Below are 14,422 nucleotides of genomic sequence, written 5' to 3'. Positions count from 1 at the left end.
GCCTTAGGGGGAAACCCTTATTTTCATGCACCACTGACTTGTGGACCAGCAGGGCCACGTCCACATTCATGGCAGTAACTCTGCAGTTTATTACAGAATCCTGGGACATGCAGAGCTGGTGTTTGGGCTGTGTTGGGCTGCACTCAGAGCACACGGGGGACAGTTTGAGAGAGGCGTTGGAGGAGATGGTACATGAAACATGGAAGCTGGACATGTCAAATATGGCTGGCATCACCACTGATAATGCCTCAAATAACAAGAAAGCATTTAAGCAGGACTTCACATGGGTCCCCTGCTTTGGGCACAACCTTCACCTAGCCATTAGCAAGGGTCTGGATATAGGCCGTGTGTCTGCAGCACTGTCGAGGCTGAGAAAGACAGTGTCTGCCTTCAGCAGGTCACCAAAGATGTCCCGACAGCTGAAGCAGAAGCAAAAAGAGTTGCAACTGCCTGAACACAAACTGATCCATGATGAGCCGACACGCTGGGACTCAGCGTATCAAATGGTGGCGAGATTTCTGGAACAGCAGCAAGCGGTCTGTTCAGTTCTAGCCGACGATCGGAAGAAATGGCACCTCATGCCTAAAGATTCAGACATTACAATTCTTGAGACTGTAAAAGATATATTGAGCCCTGTCAGCTCTTTCACTGATGCCCTTAGTGGTGAAAAGCACACCACACTCTCCTCTGTCCTGCCCCTAATTTGGAAGTTATCTTCAACTTTGACCATTGAGGAAAATGACAGCCTCCTCAAATGTGAACTTAAAGAAAATATTGGTACAGATCTCAACGAACGATATAACGACGTCGACGGGGCTCTGCAGCTGGTGTTGAACACAGCCACGTTTCTCGACCCAAGGTTCAAGGACAGTTTTGTTATGTTAAGAGACGAGGTCAAACGAAATCTGATGGACACTCGCACTGAAACAGGAAGACAAACACCCGCTCCTCCTCCTCCATGTGCCACTGCCATGCAACCACTACCACTACCAGGCGTACCAGCGAAGAAAAGTAGAACGGATCTGAAGGGACTGTTAACCAGCATACAGGGGGAAAAGAAGGGTCAACATGGTGGTGGCGAGGATGCAGAGGACGCAGAGGCTGAACTAAAAAACGAGTTCACAATATATGAAAAGATGCCTGAACTCAGCGCAGGAGACGACCCACTCGCATGGTGGAGGACACATGAGAGAACTTTACCTCACCTTGCCCAGCTGGCGAAAAAGTATTTGTGCATCTCTGCTTCAAGCTCAGCTTCAGAACGTGTATTTAGTACGTCAGGGCTCATTTGCAGTCCAAGAAGGGCACGGCTTACAGAGGAGCACATTGACATGCTGGTGTTCCTAGCAAAAAATCTGAAAGTTGTAAAGAAACTTTAGGCTAGTACATTATTACACTACTTGCACCACCTTATGTGTGATTAGTCTGAGGCCGTTGAATAAGTGCACTACCTATTTAAAAAGAATTTAACTTGAAAATGCACTTTTTTTTTGTACTTGCACTTTAGTGCCTTTTGAATGTGTGCTTAATGCAAAAAAGTTTGAATTATTGTTTTAGTCATTCTGCTGTCTAAATGCCCTACCTCAAGAAGAATATTGTTTCATTTGCTAGTTGCTGGCTGCTACTTGAAAATGCATAAGATTGCAGTTTTTTTTTTTACTTGAGGCCTTTATATAAGGTATGATAAGGTATAAGTACTAAGTAGGTATTGTGCATCGTTCGGTTCGAGTCCTACAGTTATCAGTACCCCCATCGTTCCTGACGTTATCTGGACGCTTATCCAGGCTGGTCAGACCCCTAGTGGTGATTGCATCCGAGGAGCTCCGGGTCAAGAGCGACTGGACCTGTATATTGGATTACTCTACCCGACGACGGCGAGCCTTCCACGGCTCTTATGCTTTATGTGTATCACTAGGTAATGTAGAAGGTATGAGAAGGTGGTATGAGAAGGTGGTATGAGAAGGTATTAGTAGGTGGTATGAAGGTATTAGAAGTTGGTATGAGAAGGTATTAGTAGGTGTAGGTGGTATGAGAAGGTATGAGAAGGTGGTATGAGAAGGTATTAGAAGGTGGTATGAGAAGGTATTAGTAGGTGGTATGAGAAGGTATGAGAAGGTGGTATGAGAAGGTATTAGTAGGTGTAATGAGAAGGTATTAGAAGGTATTAGAAGGTGGTATGAGAAGGTATTAGAAGGTGGTATGAGAAGGTATTAGTAGGTGTAATGAGAAGGTATTAGAAGGTGGTATGAGAAGGTATTAGTAGGTGGTATGAGAAGGTGGTATGAGAAGGTATTAGAAGGTTGTATGAGAAGGTATGAGAAGGTGGTATTAGTAGGTGTAATGGTATGAGAAGGTAATGCACTACCTAAGAAGAACTTGACTTGAAAATGCATAAGATTGCACTTTTTTTCTTACCCTGCCTTTTGAATGTGTCCTTATTGTTGTCACTAATGCAAAAAAAAGTTTTAATTATTGTTTACTACTACTAGTACTAGTAATTTTGCTGTTGTGAAGTTATATATGTTACACATATAGCCCTCGCCCTGTTATCTTTATCAAAACTGTTACCAACTGTAATACAAACAGTTCAGTTTGTCAGGTACATGCAACACAGATTACAGTGAGTGTTTACATCTGTCTGCTTGAGAAAATACTATGTTCTAACTTCTGCATCTGCAATAAAAATGATTGAAGTGAGATGAACAGTTCTTTTTAAATGTGTGATCTAAAGATAAACAAAGGGTTTTAAAAGTGTTATATTTATCTTATCTTATAGTACCAGAGAGAAGCTGAGGAGAATCAACCAGCAACAAAAGCTAAATTTGTTTAAAAAAATATATATATATATATATATAATATTTTTTTTTTTTTTTTTTTATATCGAAATGGTATCGAAGTATCGATACTTTTCAAGGTATCGTATCGAAGTCGAAATTCCAGTATCGTGACAACACTACTACAGAGTACAGCACGGGAGCTCCTGTGAGCACCATGCGTATGTTGGGCAGTAGCAACGCTACATAGCTTAACTACATTTCTCAGTGGCGTGATGGTAACGTCGCTCCTTTTGAACCAAGTAGCGTTCTTTGTAGTGTAGCTATTTTTAGACCCAAGTAGTGATGTAGCGTGAACAAACGCTATACGCTACTGCCCGGAGAAACTGGACTGCTAAATAAAGATTAAAGATCTAGTGTTGATGCTATGACGCTTCCTCCTCATCGTTGATTGCCTGTAGTAGCTGCATCTAACGTTAGTAGCTAACGTTAAAACTAACCTAAAGTTAGTTGTTCACCAACAATCTCAACATTTGTTTTATCATTAGCTCAAAAACACAGAACCGGACGAGACAAGTTGTCAGCTCATAGGTTCTGCTAGGATAATAACAACAATACTTCCGGTCGGTGGGTTTCAAAATAAAAGAGCAAAGTCTAAAACACCGGAAAAGACGTTTATTTTGTACAGCGTTTTCCTCCACGAGTACTCAAGTACATCATGTGATCAATCGATCTGTTTTTTTTTGCCCATCCCTAGTTTATCCTGTGCTGAAAAGTCTCCATTCCAATAGAGATAGTATATATTTGTGTTTATTTGATTATTGTTGAGCTATATTTTAATCGAGAGTAACTGGTAGTGTAGCTTACTAGTACTACATTTTCCAAGTAGCTTGCCCATCACATAATCCGCGAGCCACAGTAAACAAACGCGAGCCACAGTTAGGGTGACCAGGTGTCCCGCTTTTGGTTGTATACTGCACAGCCATTTTACCTAATGTCCCACGTCCCGCATATTGAGAGGATGTCCCTCTTTTCGAAGCAAAAAATAAAAACATGGGTCTAAAAGCCCCTTCCTACAGTAAACGTAGCAACCCGCCTCTTGTCCACACACATTGCTCTGCTCGTTTTATCATTGCTCTCACGGAGATAAAACTGGGAACGAGGTTACTCTGCTTCTGACGCTACCTCATATCTGATTGGTTAGGTAGTAATTTAGGATATTTAAAATGTCTTCCAATGTTAAATAAAGGTTTATTGCACTTTGAAACGGTTTCCTTGCATTATTATGCTATTATCATTATATTAGTAAAAAAAAAAGTTTATTGAAAACTTTTGGGAAATACATTTCTCAAAAAAATTATTTCTCTCAAAACCGCAATAATATCACTTATCGCAATAATTTCTGGGACAATTAATCAAGTTCAAGTTCAAGTTCTTTAATAGTTGTCATACAGAAGTACAGAATACTTTCATACAAAATGCTTCTTACTGTTACGCTCCAGAGACTGTGCTAGACAAGATGGTATCAAATAACATAATAACATAATATAGCATGAATTTAGAAGAAGAAAAATGAGGTCACAGTGTTCGGTATAGACATATGTACAATGTTCTGAGTTACCATATAATATACAATACACAATACTATGCAGTGTACTAATGTACAGTACTATCTAGTGCAAAGCAGAAATGGGATGAGGTACAATTTTAGGTACAATTTACAGTAAGGTGTACGAGTTGTAGTGCAATCCTTCATCCATAAATATAAAGTGTGGGGAGTGGGTGCTACAGTGTGTTTGTTTAAAGTGGGTGTGTGCTATAAAGTGTGTGGAGTGGGTGCTACAGTGTGTTTGTTTAAAGTGAGTGTGTGCGTGTGGATGTGTGTGCTATGTGCGTTTGGTGGTTGTTGTTGTGTAGTGTTCATTCATTGTTCGTTTAGCAGCCTGATGGCCTGGGGATAGAAGCTTCTTCTGAGTCTTTCTGTGCTCGCCTTGAGACTCCGGTATCGCTTGCCTGACCGCAGCAGTTCAAAGAGGCAGTTGTTCGGGTGACTGGAGTCTTTAATGATTCTCTTAGCCTTGCCCTTGCAACGCTTGTAGTAAATGTTCTGGAGGGTGGGGAGCCCCCCTCCAATTGTGCGTTCGGCTGAACGTGTCACTCTTTGTAGTCTGCTTCGGTCTTGTGCAGTGCTATTCCCAAACCAGGAGGTGATGTTGCCGGTCAAGATGCTCTCTATTGTACATGAGTAGAAGTTCTTAAGGATCTTCTGGCTGACTTGGAACTTCCTTAGGCGCCTGAGGAAGTAGAGGCGTTGTCGTGCCTTCTTCACAACACTGTCAATGTGTGTGGTCCATGTCAAGTCCTCGGATATGTAGGCTCCGAGGTACTTAAAGCTGTTGACTCTCTCAACCGGTGCCCCGTCGATGCTGAGGGGGCTGTAGTCCTTGACCCCCGACCTCCTGAAGTCCACAATCATCTCCTTTGTTTTGCTGACGTTCAGGGAGAGGCTGTTTTCCTGGCACCATCCCGCCAGGACCTTGACCTCTTCCAGGTAGGCCCTCTCGTCGTTGGCAGAGATCAGGCCCACCACCACTGTGTCGTCAGCAAATTTGATGATTGTATTGCTACTCCGCTGAGCCACACAGTCGTGTGTGTACAGGGAGTAGAGGAGGGGACTCAGAACACAGCCCTGGGGGGCCCCTATGTTGAGGGTGATGGATGAGGAGGTGCAGTTGCCTGCTCTCACCACCTGGGGTCTGCCAGTCAGGAAGTCCAAGACCCACTGGCAGAGGTCATAGCCCAAGCCCAGGTCCCTGAGCTTGGCTATGAGTATGGAGGGGACTATGGTATTGAATGCCGAGCTGTAGTCGATGAATAGCATTCTCACATAGTTCCCCTGCCTCTTGTCCAGGTGTGATGCTGCTGTGTGCAGCACATGGGCTATGGCGTCCTCCGTGGACCTGTTGGGGCGGTATGCAAATTGCAGGGGGTCCATGTTGATGGGGAGGGAGGAGCAGATGTAGCCCTTTACTAGCTTCTCAAAGCACTTCATGGCTATGGAGGTGAGAGCTACAGGGCGGTAGTCGTTGAGGCAAGCAGGCTTGGATTTTTTGGGTACAGGGATAATAGTGGACTTCTTCAGGCAGGTGGGGATGACAGCCTGTTCTAAGGACAGGTTAAATATGTCAGTGAATACTGGGGCCAGTTGGTCGGCACAGACTTTTAGGACGCGGCCGGGGATGCCGTCCGGACCTGCTGCCTTCCTGATATTCACTTTTTTAAAGGTCCGCCTCACCTCATGCTCTGTTACCCTGAACACTGCGCCTCCATCAGCAGCCGACCCCCCCCCCCCCCCATTGCCGAGGCTTGTGAGCTGGTGTTGTTATTACCAGCATCAAACCTCACATAGAAGGTATTGAGGTCATTTGCTAAGGAGATGTCACTGTTCAGTTTGAGGGAGGCGCCTTTGTAGTCTGTCATCGTTTTGAGCCCCTGCCACATAGCTCTAGAGTCAGCTTGTTCAAACTGGAGTTCAATTTTATCCCTGTAGCGCCGTTTGGCCTCTGACACTGTCCTCCTTACGTTGTATCGCGCCACCTTGTGGTCATTCATGTTGCCTGCCACTAGGCCGTCGTTGTATGCTTTGGTGCGCTCTCTCAGAGCTTCACGGACGGATTTGTCTACCCAGGGTTTTTGATTTGGGTAAACTTTCATTTTGGTAGTGGGGATTGTTTCTTTCACCCTAGTACAAACATAGTCCAGCACTGTTTCCGTGTAGACATTAATGTTATCTGTGTCGCGGAACACATTCCAGTCTGTGTAGTGAAACACTGACCGGAGCGTCTCCTCTGACGTCAAATCCCATTTCTGCACCTCTCGCGAGACTACAGGAGTACTTTTAATTCTCTGTTTGTACTTTGGTGAAAGAAAGATGGACGCGTGATCTGATTTACCAAAGCCACTATCAGAATGAGCCTTGTAGCCACCTTTAAATTGCGTGTAACAGTGATCTAGGATGTTACCGCCTCTGGTGTTGCAAGTCACATGCTGATAGAAGTCAGGCAATACCTTTCTCAGATTGGCGCTATTGAAATCTCCCAGCACTAAAATGGCAGCGTTAACATTCGCCACTTGTATTCTATTTACCTCGTCGTGGAGTCTGGAGAGCGCAACCTTGTTGCTGGCTTGCGGTGGAATATACACTCCGATCAGGACGATCGCCGTTAACTCCCTCGGGAGGAAGAAAGGACGACACTTGATGGTTATATATTCCAGTTCTGGGGAGCAGTGGTTGGATAATTCCTTCACGTTAGTTGGATCGCTCCAATTTTTGTTAAACATGAAGGCAATACCTCCTCCACGTTGTTTACCGGACTCTGCTGATGTCCGATCCTTGCGATGGATAAAGAAGTGATCTGCTGGTTGAATTGCGTGGTCTGGAACCTCCGGTGTGAGCCATGTTTCGGTGAAGCAGAGGACGTTGCAGTCCCTAACGTCTCTTTGATATTGAATCCTTGCTCGGATGTCATCCAGTTTATTGTCAATTGATTGTACATTGGCTAGCAATATACTGGGCAGTGGTGTACGGTGGCGTCTGGATCTCAGCCTGTTACGGATCCCAGCCCTCTTTCCTCGTCGTCTGGGTCCTCTTTTCCTGGGATCTAGGAACAAAGGATCTGGTCCTAATCTCCGGAGAATTTCTTCAGGCCATTGATGCGGTTCGGAAAGCTGGTCCAGTGAGTAATCCAGTTGGTAAATTTCCCGTAATCCAATGTCTATGAGTGACTGACGGTCATATACATTAAATGCACCAACAGTTGGTACGAACAAAACTCTAAAAACTATAAATATTAACAAAAGTAAACACAGTCTCGACGGAGCGAACAGAAAGGCAGCCGGTCGGAGCAGCGCCATCTCTGTCTATCGCCATCTAATCGCCCAGCAAAATGTGTTATCGTGACAGGCCTACTGTTAGGTATACTACTGTAACACTGTTAGGTAAACTACTGAAACCATGTTAAGTAAACTACTGTAACACTGTTATGTAAACTACTGTAACACTTATGTAAACTATTGAAACCATGTTAAGTAAACTACTGTAACACTGTTATGTAAACTACTGTAACACTTATGTAAACTACTGAAACCATGTTAAGTAAACTACTGAAACACTGTTAGGTAAACTACTGTAACACTGTTAGGTAAACTACTGTAACACTGTTATGTAAACTACTGTAACACTGTTATGTAAACTACTGAAACCATGTTAAGTAAACTACTGTAACACTGTTATGTAAACTACTGAAACCATGTTAAGTAAACTACTGAAACACTGTTAGGTAAACTACTGTAACACTGTTAGGTAAACTACTGTAACACTGTTAGGTAAACTACTGTTAGGTAAACTACTGAAACCATGTTAAGTAAACTACTGTAACACTGTTATGTAAACTACTGAAACCATGTTAAGTAAACTACTGTAACACTGTTAAGTAAACTACTGTAACACTGTTAGGTAAACGACTCTGAACACTGTTAAGTAAACTACTGTAACACTGTTGTAAACTACTGTAACCCTGTTAGGTAAACTACTGTAACACTGTTGTAAACTACTGAAACACTGTTATGTAAACTACTGTAACACTGTTAGGTAAACTACTGAAACACTGTTAGGTAAACTACTGTTAGGTAAACTACTGTAACACTGTTAGGTAAACTACTGTAACACTGTTAGGTAAACTACTGTAACACTGGTAAACTACTGTAACACTGTTAGGTAAACTACTGAAAGACTGTTATGTAAACTACTGAAACACTGTTATGTAAACTACTGAAACACTGTTATGTAAACTAATGAAACCATGTTAAGTAAACTACTGTAACACTGTTATGTAAACTACTGAAACCATGTTAAGTAAACTACTGAAACACTGTTATGTAAACTACTGTAACACTGTTAGGTAAACTACTGTAACACTGTTAGGTAAACTACTGTAACACTGTTAGGTAAACTACTGTAACACTGTTAGGTAAACTACTGAAACCATGTTAAGTAAACTACTGAAACACTGTTATGTAAACTACTGTAACACTGTTAGGTAAACTACTGTAACACTGTTAGGTAAACTACTGTAACACTGTTAGGTAAACTACTGTTAGGTAAACTACTGAAACCATGTTAAGTAAACTACTGTAACACTGTTGTAAACTACTGTAACCCTGTTAGGTAAACTACTGAAACACTGTTATGTAAACTACTGTAACACTGTTAGGTAAACTACTGAAACACTGTTAGGTAAACTACTGTTAGGTAAACTACTGTAACACTGTTAGGTAAACTACTGTAACACTGTTAGGTAAACTACTGTAACACTGTTAAGTAAACTACTGTAACACTGTTAAGTAAACTACTGTAACACTGTTAGGTAAACTACTGAAATACTGTTATGTAAACTACTGAAACACTGTTAGATAAACTACTGTTAGGTAAACTACTGAAACCATGTTAAGTAAACTACTGTAACACTGTTAAGTAAACTACTGTAACACTGTTAGGTAAACGACTCTGAACACTGTTAAGTAAACTACTGTAACACTGTTGTAAACTACTGTAACCCTGTTAGGTAAACTACTGAAACACTGTTATGTAAACTACTGTAACACTGTTATGTAAACTACTGAAACCATGTTAAGTAAACTACTGAAACACTGTTAGTGTTACGTAACACTGTTAGGTAAACTACAGTAACACTGTTAGGTAAACTACTGAAACCATGTTAAGTAAACTACTGTAACACTGTTAAGTAAACTACTGTAACACTGTTAGGTAAACGACTCTGAACACTGTTAAGTAAACAGGGATAAAGTTACAGGGATAAAGTTGAACTTCAGTTTGAACAGGCTGACTCTAGAGGCATGTGGCAGGGCCTCAGAACAATGACAGACTACAAAGGCACCCCCCTCAAACTGAACAGTGACATCTCCTTAGCAAATGATCTCAATTCCTTCTATGCGAGGTTTGAGGCTGTGAATAACAACACCAGCTCACAAGCCTCGGCAATGGGGGGGGGGGGGGTCGGCTGCTGATGGAGGCGCAGTGTTCAGGGTAACAGAGCATGAGGTGAGGCGGACCTTTAAAAAAGTGAATATCAGGAAGGCAGCAGGTCCGGACGGCATCCCCGGCCGCGTCCTAAAAGTCTGTGCCGACCAACTGGCCCCAGTATTCACTGACATATTTAACCTGTCCTTAGAACAGGCTGTCATCCCCACCTGTCTGAAGAAGTCCACCATCATCCCTGTACCCAAAAAATCTACGCCCGCTTGCCTCAACGACTACCGCCCTGTAGCCCTCACCTCCATAGCCATGAAGTGCTTTGAGAAGCTAGTGAAGGGCTACATCTGTTCCTCCCTCCCCATCAACCTGGACCCTCTGCAATTTGCATATCGCCCCAACAGGTCCACGGAGGACGCCATAGCCCATGTGCTGCACACAGCAGCATCACACCTGGACAAGAGGCAGGGGAACTATGTGAGAATGCTGTTCATCGACTACAGCTCAGCATTCAATACCATAGTCCCCTCCAAACTCATAGCCAAGCTCAGGGACCTGGGCTTGAACTATGACCTCTGCCAGTGGGTCTTGGACTTCCTGATGGGCAGACCCCAGGTGGTAAGAGCCGGCAACTGCACCTCCTCATCCATCACGCTCAACATAGGGGCCCCCCAGGGCTGTGTTCTGAGCCCCCTCCTCTACTCCCTGTACACACATGACTGCGTAGCACAGCGGAACAACAACACCATCATCAAATTTGCTGATGACACAGTAGTGGTGGGCCTGATCTCTGCCAACGACGAAAGGGCCTACCTGGAAGAGGTAGAGAACCTGTCACAGTGGTGTCAGGAGAACTGCCTCTCCCTGAACGTCAGCAAAACAAAAGAGATGATTGTGGACTTCAGGAGGTCGGGGGTCAAGGACTACAGCCCCCTCAGCATCGACGGGGCACCGGTTGAGAGAGTGAACAGTTTCAAGTACCTCGGAGCCCACATATCCGAGGACTTGACATGGACCACACACATTGACAGTGTTGTGAAGAAGGCACGACAACGCCTCTACTTCCTCAGGCGCCTAAGGAAGTTCCAAGTCAGTCAGAAGATCCTTAGGAACTTCTACTCATGTACAATAGAGAGCATCCTGACCGGCAACATCACCTCCTGGTTTGGGAATAGCACTGCACAAGACCGTAGCAGACTACAAAGAGTGACACGTTCAGCCGAACGCACAATTGGAGGGGGGCTTCCCACCCTCCAGAACATTTACAACAAGCGGTGCAAGGGGAAGGCTAAGAGAATTATTAAGGACTCGAGCCACCCGAACAACTGCCTCTTTGAACTGCTGCGGTCAGGCAAGCGATACCGGAGTCTTAAGGCGAGCACAGAAAGACTCAGAAGAAGCTTCTATCCCCAGGCCATCAGGCTGCTAAACGAACAATAATCGCTAAACGAACAATAATCACTATGCAACAACCATCAAATGCACACAGCACACACACCCACACGCACACACTCACTCAAACAAACAACACACTGCAGCACCCACTCTCCACACTTTAGATCACACAAACACACTTACACTTTATATTTATTGATAAAGGATTTGCACTACAACTCGTACACCTACTGTGAATTGTACCTAAATTGCACCTCGTCCCATTTCTCCATTTCTGCCTTGCACTATATAGTATTGTATATTAGTACACTGCACAGTATTGTATATTGTATGGTAACTACGTCTATTCTGCATCGAACATTGTACATATGTCTAAACTGAACACTGACCTCTTTTTTTTACTTCTAATTTTACTATGTTTTTATTTCATACTTATCTCGTCTTGCACAGTCTCTGGAGCGCAACAGTAAGAAGCATTTTGTACAAAAGTATTCTGTACTTCTGTATGACAACTATTAAAGAAACTTGAAACTTGAAACTTGAACTACTGTAACACTGTTGTAAACTACTGTAACCCTGTTAGGTAAACTACTGAAACACTGTTATGTAAACTACTGTAACACTGTTAGGTAAACTACTGAAACACTGTTAGGTAAACTACTGTTAGGTAAACTACTGTAACACTCAAGTTTCAAGTTTCTTTAATAGTTGTCATACAGAAGTACAGAATACTTTCATACAAAATACTGTTAGGTAAACTACTGTAACACTGTTAAAACTACTGTAACACTGTTAGGTAAACTACTGTTAGGTAAACTACTGAAACACTGTTAAGTAAACTACTGAAACACTGTTAAGTAAACTACTGTAACACTGTTAGGTAAACTACTGAAATACTGTTATGTAAACTACTGAAACACTGTTAGATAAACTACTGTAACGGCAATGGATCACAAAGCTTCTTGGCTTCCCTGGAGTTCCATGTAGGCCTGCTCACACAAAACAGGAACTGACATAATATTCTAACAAAGAGCAACAAAAACACTTTCACTTCAGGCGACCAATTTACAGCAACTACTCATGTTGTGATTATAATCCGATTGCGAGCCATTTAATCCAATTGCATAAATCACAGTAAACCAATTGTTTGGCCTATGTACAGGATGGCGGTGCGCTCAGATAGAATGGAGAATGTTTAACCAAGGTGTGGGATTTCAGCTTATCGGACCAACAAGAGGCCTGCATGGGTAGAATACAGCATAACAGTGTCCAGTGGCTAGAAACAGAAGCATAGAACAAAGCCTAGCAGTATGTGGAAACTGGGGTTTGAAGTGGCCTGCGAAATAGGTATCATGGTGCAAGAGTTTCTAAAGTGTGATTACACGACTACTTGTAATGCAAGAATGTCCTTGTCTGCTAAACTACAGGTCCATGTAGCCTAACTGGGATCTAAAAGCCTTATTGCTGGTTAATGTTTACCTTTCTGTCTCTGAGAAACGTGTCCTCAAAGAATGGCAAAAGGAATGGCAAGTTCTCGTTTCAAGCTAATGACAGAGCAGAAGATCAAAACAGCGTGTGTGCTGTGAGAGAGGCAACCTGACTCCCAAAAGCACTGGTGCAGAAAATGAATGCTTTCACAGAGCCCTCCTTTGTCTTTTCCCTGACTCGCCGAGATGCTTGCTGAGAGGCCGGTCAACTCTGCCTTCAGGAAGTGCACTAACAGGGGCATAGTAATATCCTCTCCTTCCTCCATACTTACTGCGATGACAGCCTTGCTGAGGCAGAGAGAACCTCTGCAGCCATACTCCCTCTCATCCTCCGACTTGTAATAGCTGAGAGTGTTGTTCTTCAACACCACCCACCGGTCCTGCCATCCGTGGATGTAGTTGGTCCACTGTGCACATGCCGGAGGACACACACATATAGGACAAACGGTTAGCTGACAACAACCTCAGTGACACTGGACACATGAGGATAGTAGTCTGTGACTGGGGACAGAAAGTGTCCATTATAGACATTAAGCAATTCTGAGCATGTCCATGAATGACAAGTGTCTGAAAAGAGGTAATTCGGGTGTCTCAAAGCTACGATCGCCTACAGGTGACAGCTGTAGTACACCTCGTCTTGAGAGGTGCATTGAAGTACATGAATGAATGAATGAATGAATGAATGAATGAAAACTTTATTTAACAGATTGCAGAATGGGTACAATACAGTACGGCTCAATACATACAATTGTTAAGGGGATGCAGACCTGAGAAAGACGTTTGTCTTGTTTCCATCAGGGTCCCCCATTTTCAATTCATATAGACACACACATTGCTAGTGTGTTAGCCGTGTTAGGTAGAAGTTAGCCAGAATAATCATTCTACTGCTATTTCTCATATCAAGTAACATGCACGATGCAAACTATGGTTGACCAACCTTGCTTAAGATGCCTCCGAGTTCAACATGCTGGCCAGATTCAGGGTCGACATCCTCTTCCGAACCCGAAGACGAACTCTTCTCCGACATTTAGCTGCTAAAGCTTTTCACCTTGACGACCTAATCAATAACTTCCCAGCTCAGATCAGACGTATTACAGACGGTCAAAGGTGCTGATAGCGTCACCTACCTCGCTATTATTAGCTTTCTCGGGGGGGGGGGCAGCGCAGCTAACATTAGCTATCGCGTCGCTTGGTGAATAATAACAGTTATGACAAGCTGGGTCCAAACGTGTTCTTGGTCGGTTGGGCTTTGTTTTGAAACTGGTGGGGGGTGAATACGAATGGTAGCAAGCTAGCTGTCAAACGAGTACGCTAGCTCCACTTGCGACTGCAACATTGTTACCGTTAGCGACCTAGCTAACCGCGCAACAACGAGATACAGAGGGCCGCTTTCTTGGCACCGACTACCTTTAAGTCCACGATTATTCACCACGACAGACGGATGGGCTCTATGTCTATGGCAGGGGTCCCGCAATTAGTTAGCGAGTGAACTGGCCAGCGCTTGTCTTCAGGACGGAGCTCCGGCGTGTTGCTTCTGTGAGCGGACGAGTAGGGTATATCTGCAGAGCCGCAAGCCCAACGTCTGGGCGGGGCTTCGGAGCTTGTACTCGGTTTGACTGTGCGTGGGCGGGGCGTCGTGGCTTGTACCGCGTGTATACAAATATCTCTCGAGATAAAGCTGGGAACGAGGTTAATACCAGAGCCGTAAAGGGCTC

General features: G+C 43.7%; 1 protein-coding gene across 2 annotated transcripts in view; it reads right to left on the bottom strand.

Moving 5' to 3' along the window:
- Positions 1 to 14,211, bottom strand: part of LOC311240895 (ceramide transfer protein-like) — a 111,508-nt gene extending 97,297 nt beyond the window's left edge. For both annotated transcript variants that reach the window (XM_084329503.1, XM_084329504.1), the window contains exons 1-2: positions 13,645 to 14,211; positions 12,980 to 13,114 (exon numbers count right to left, since the gene is read on the bottom strand). In XM_084329503.1, the coding sequence (XP_084185629.1) occupies positions 12,980 to 13,114; positions 13,645 to 13,734 (225 nt within the window). In that variant the 5' untranslated portion in view covers positions 13,735 to 14,211. The remainder of the gene's footprint in view (positions 1 to 12,979; positions 13,115 to 13,644) is intronic.
- Between the last annotated feature and the right edge of the window lie 211 nt (positions 14,212 to 14,422).

The sequence above is a fragment of the Notolepis coatsorum genome, assembly GCF_963971535.1.
Source record: "Notolepis coatsorum genome assembly, chromosome: 1".
NCBI lineage: Eukaryota > Metazoa > Chordata > Actinopteri > Aulopiformes > Paralepididae > Notolepis > Notolepis coatsorum.
The sequence above is the reverse complement of the archived record's forward strand: the minus strand, read 5'-3'. Positions and strand labels throughout refer to the sequence as shown.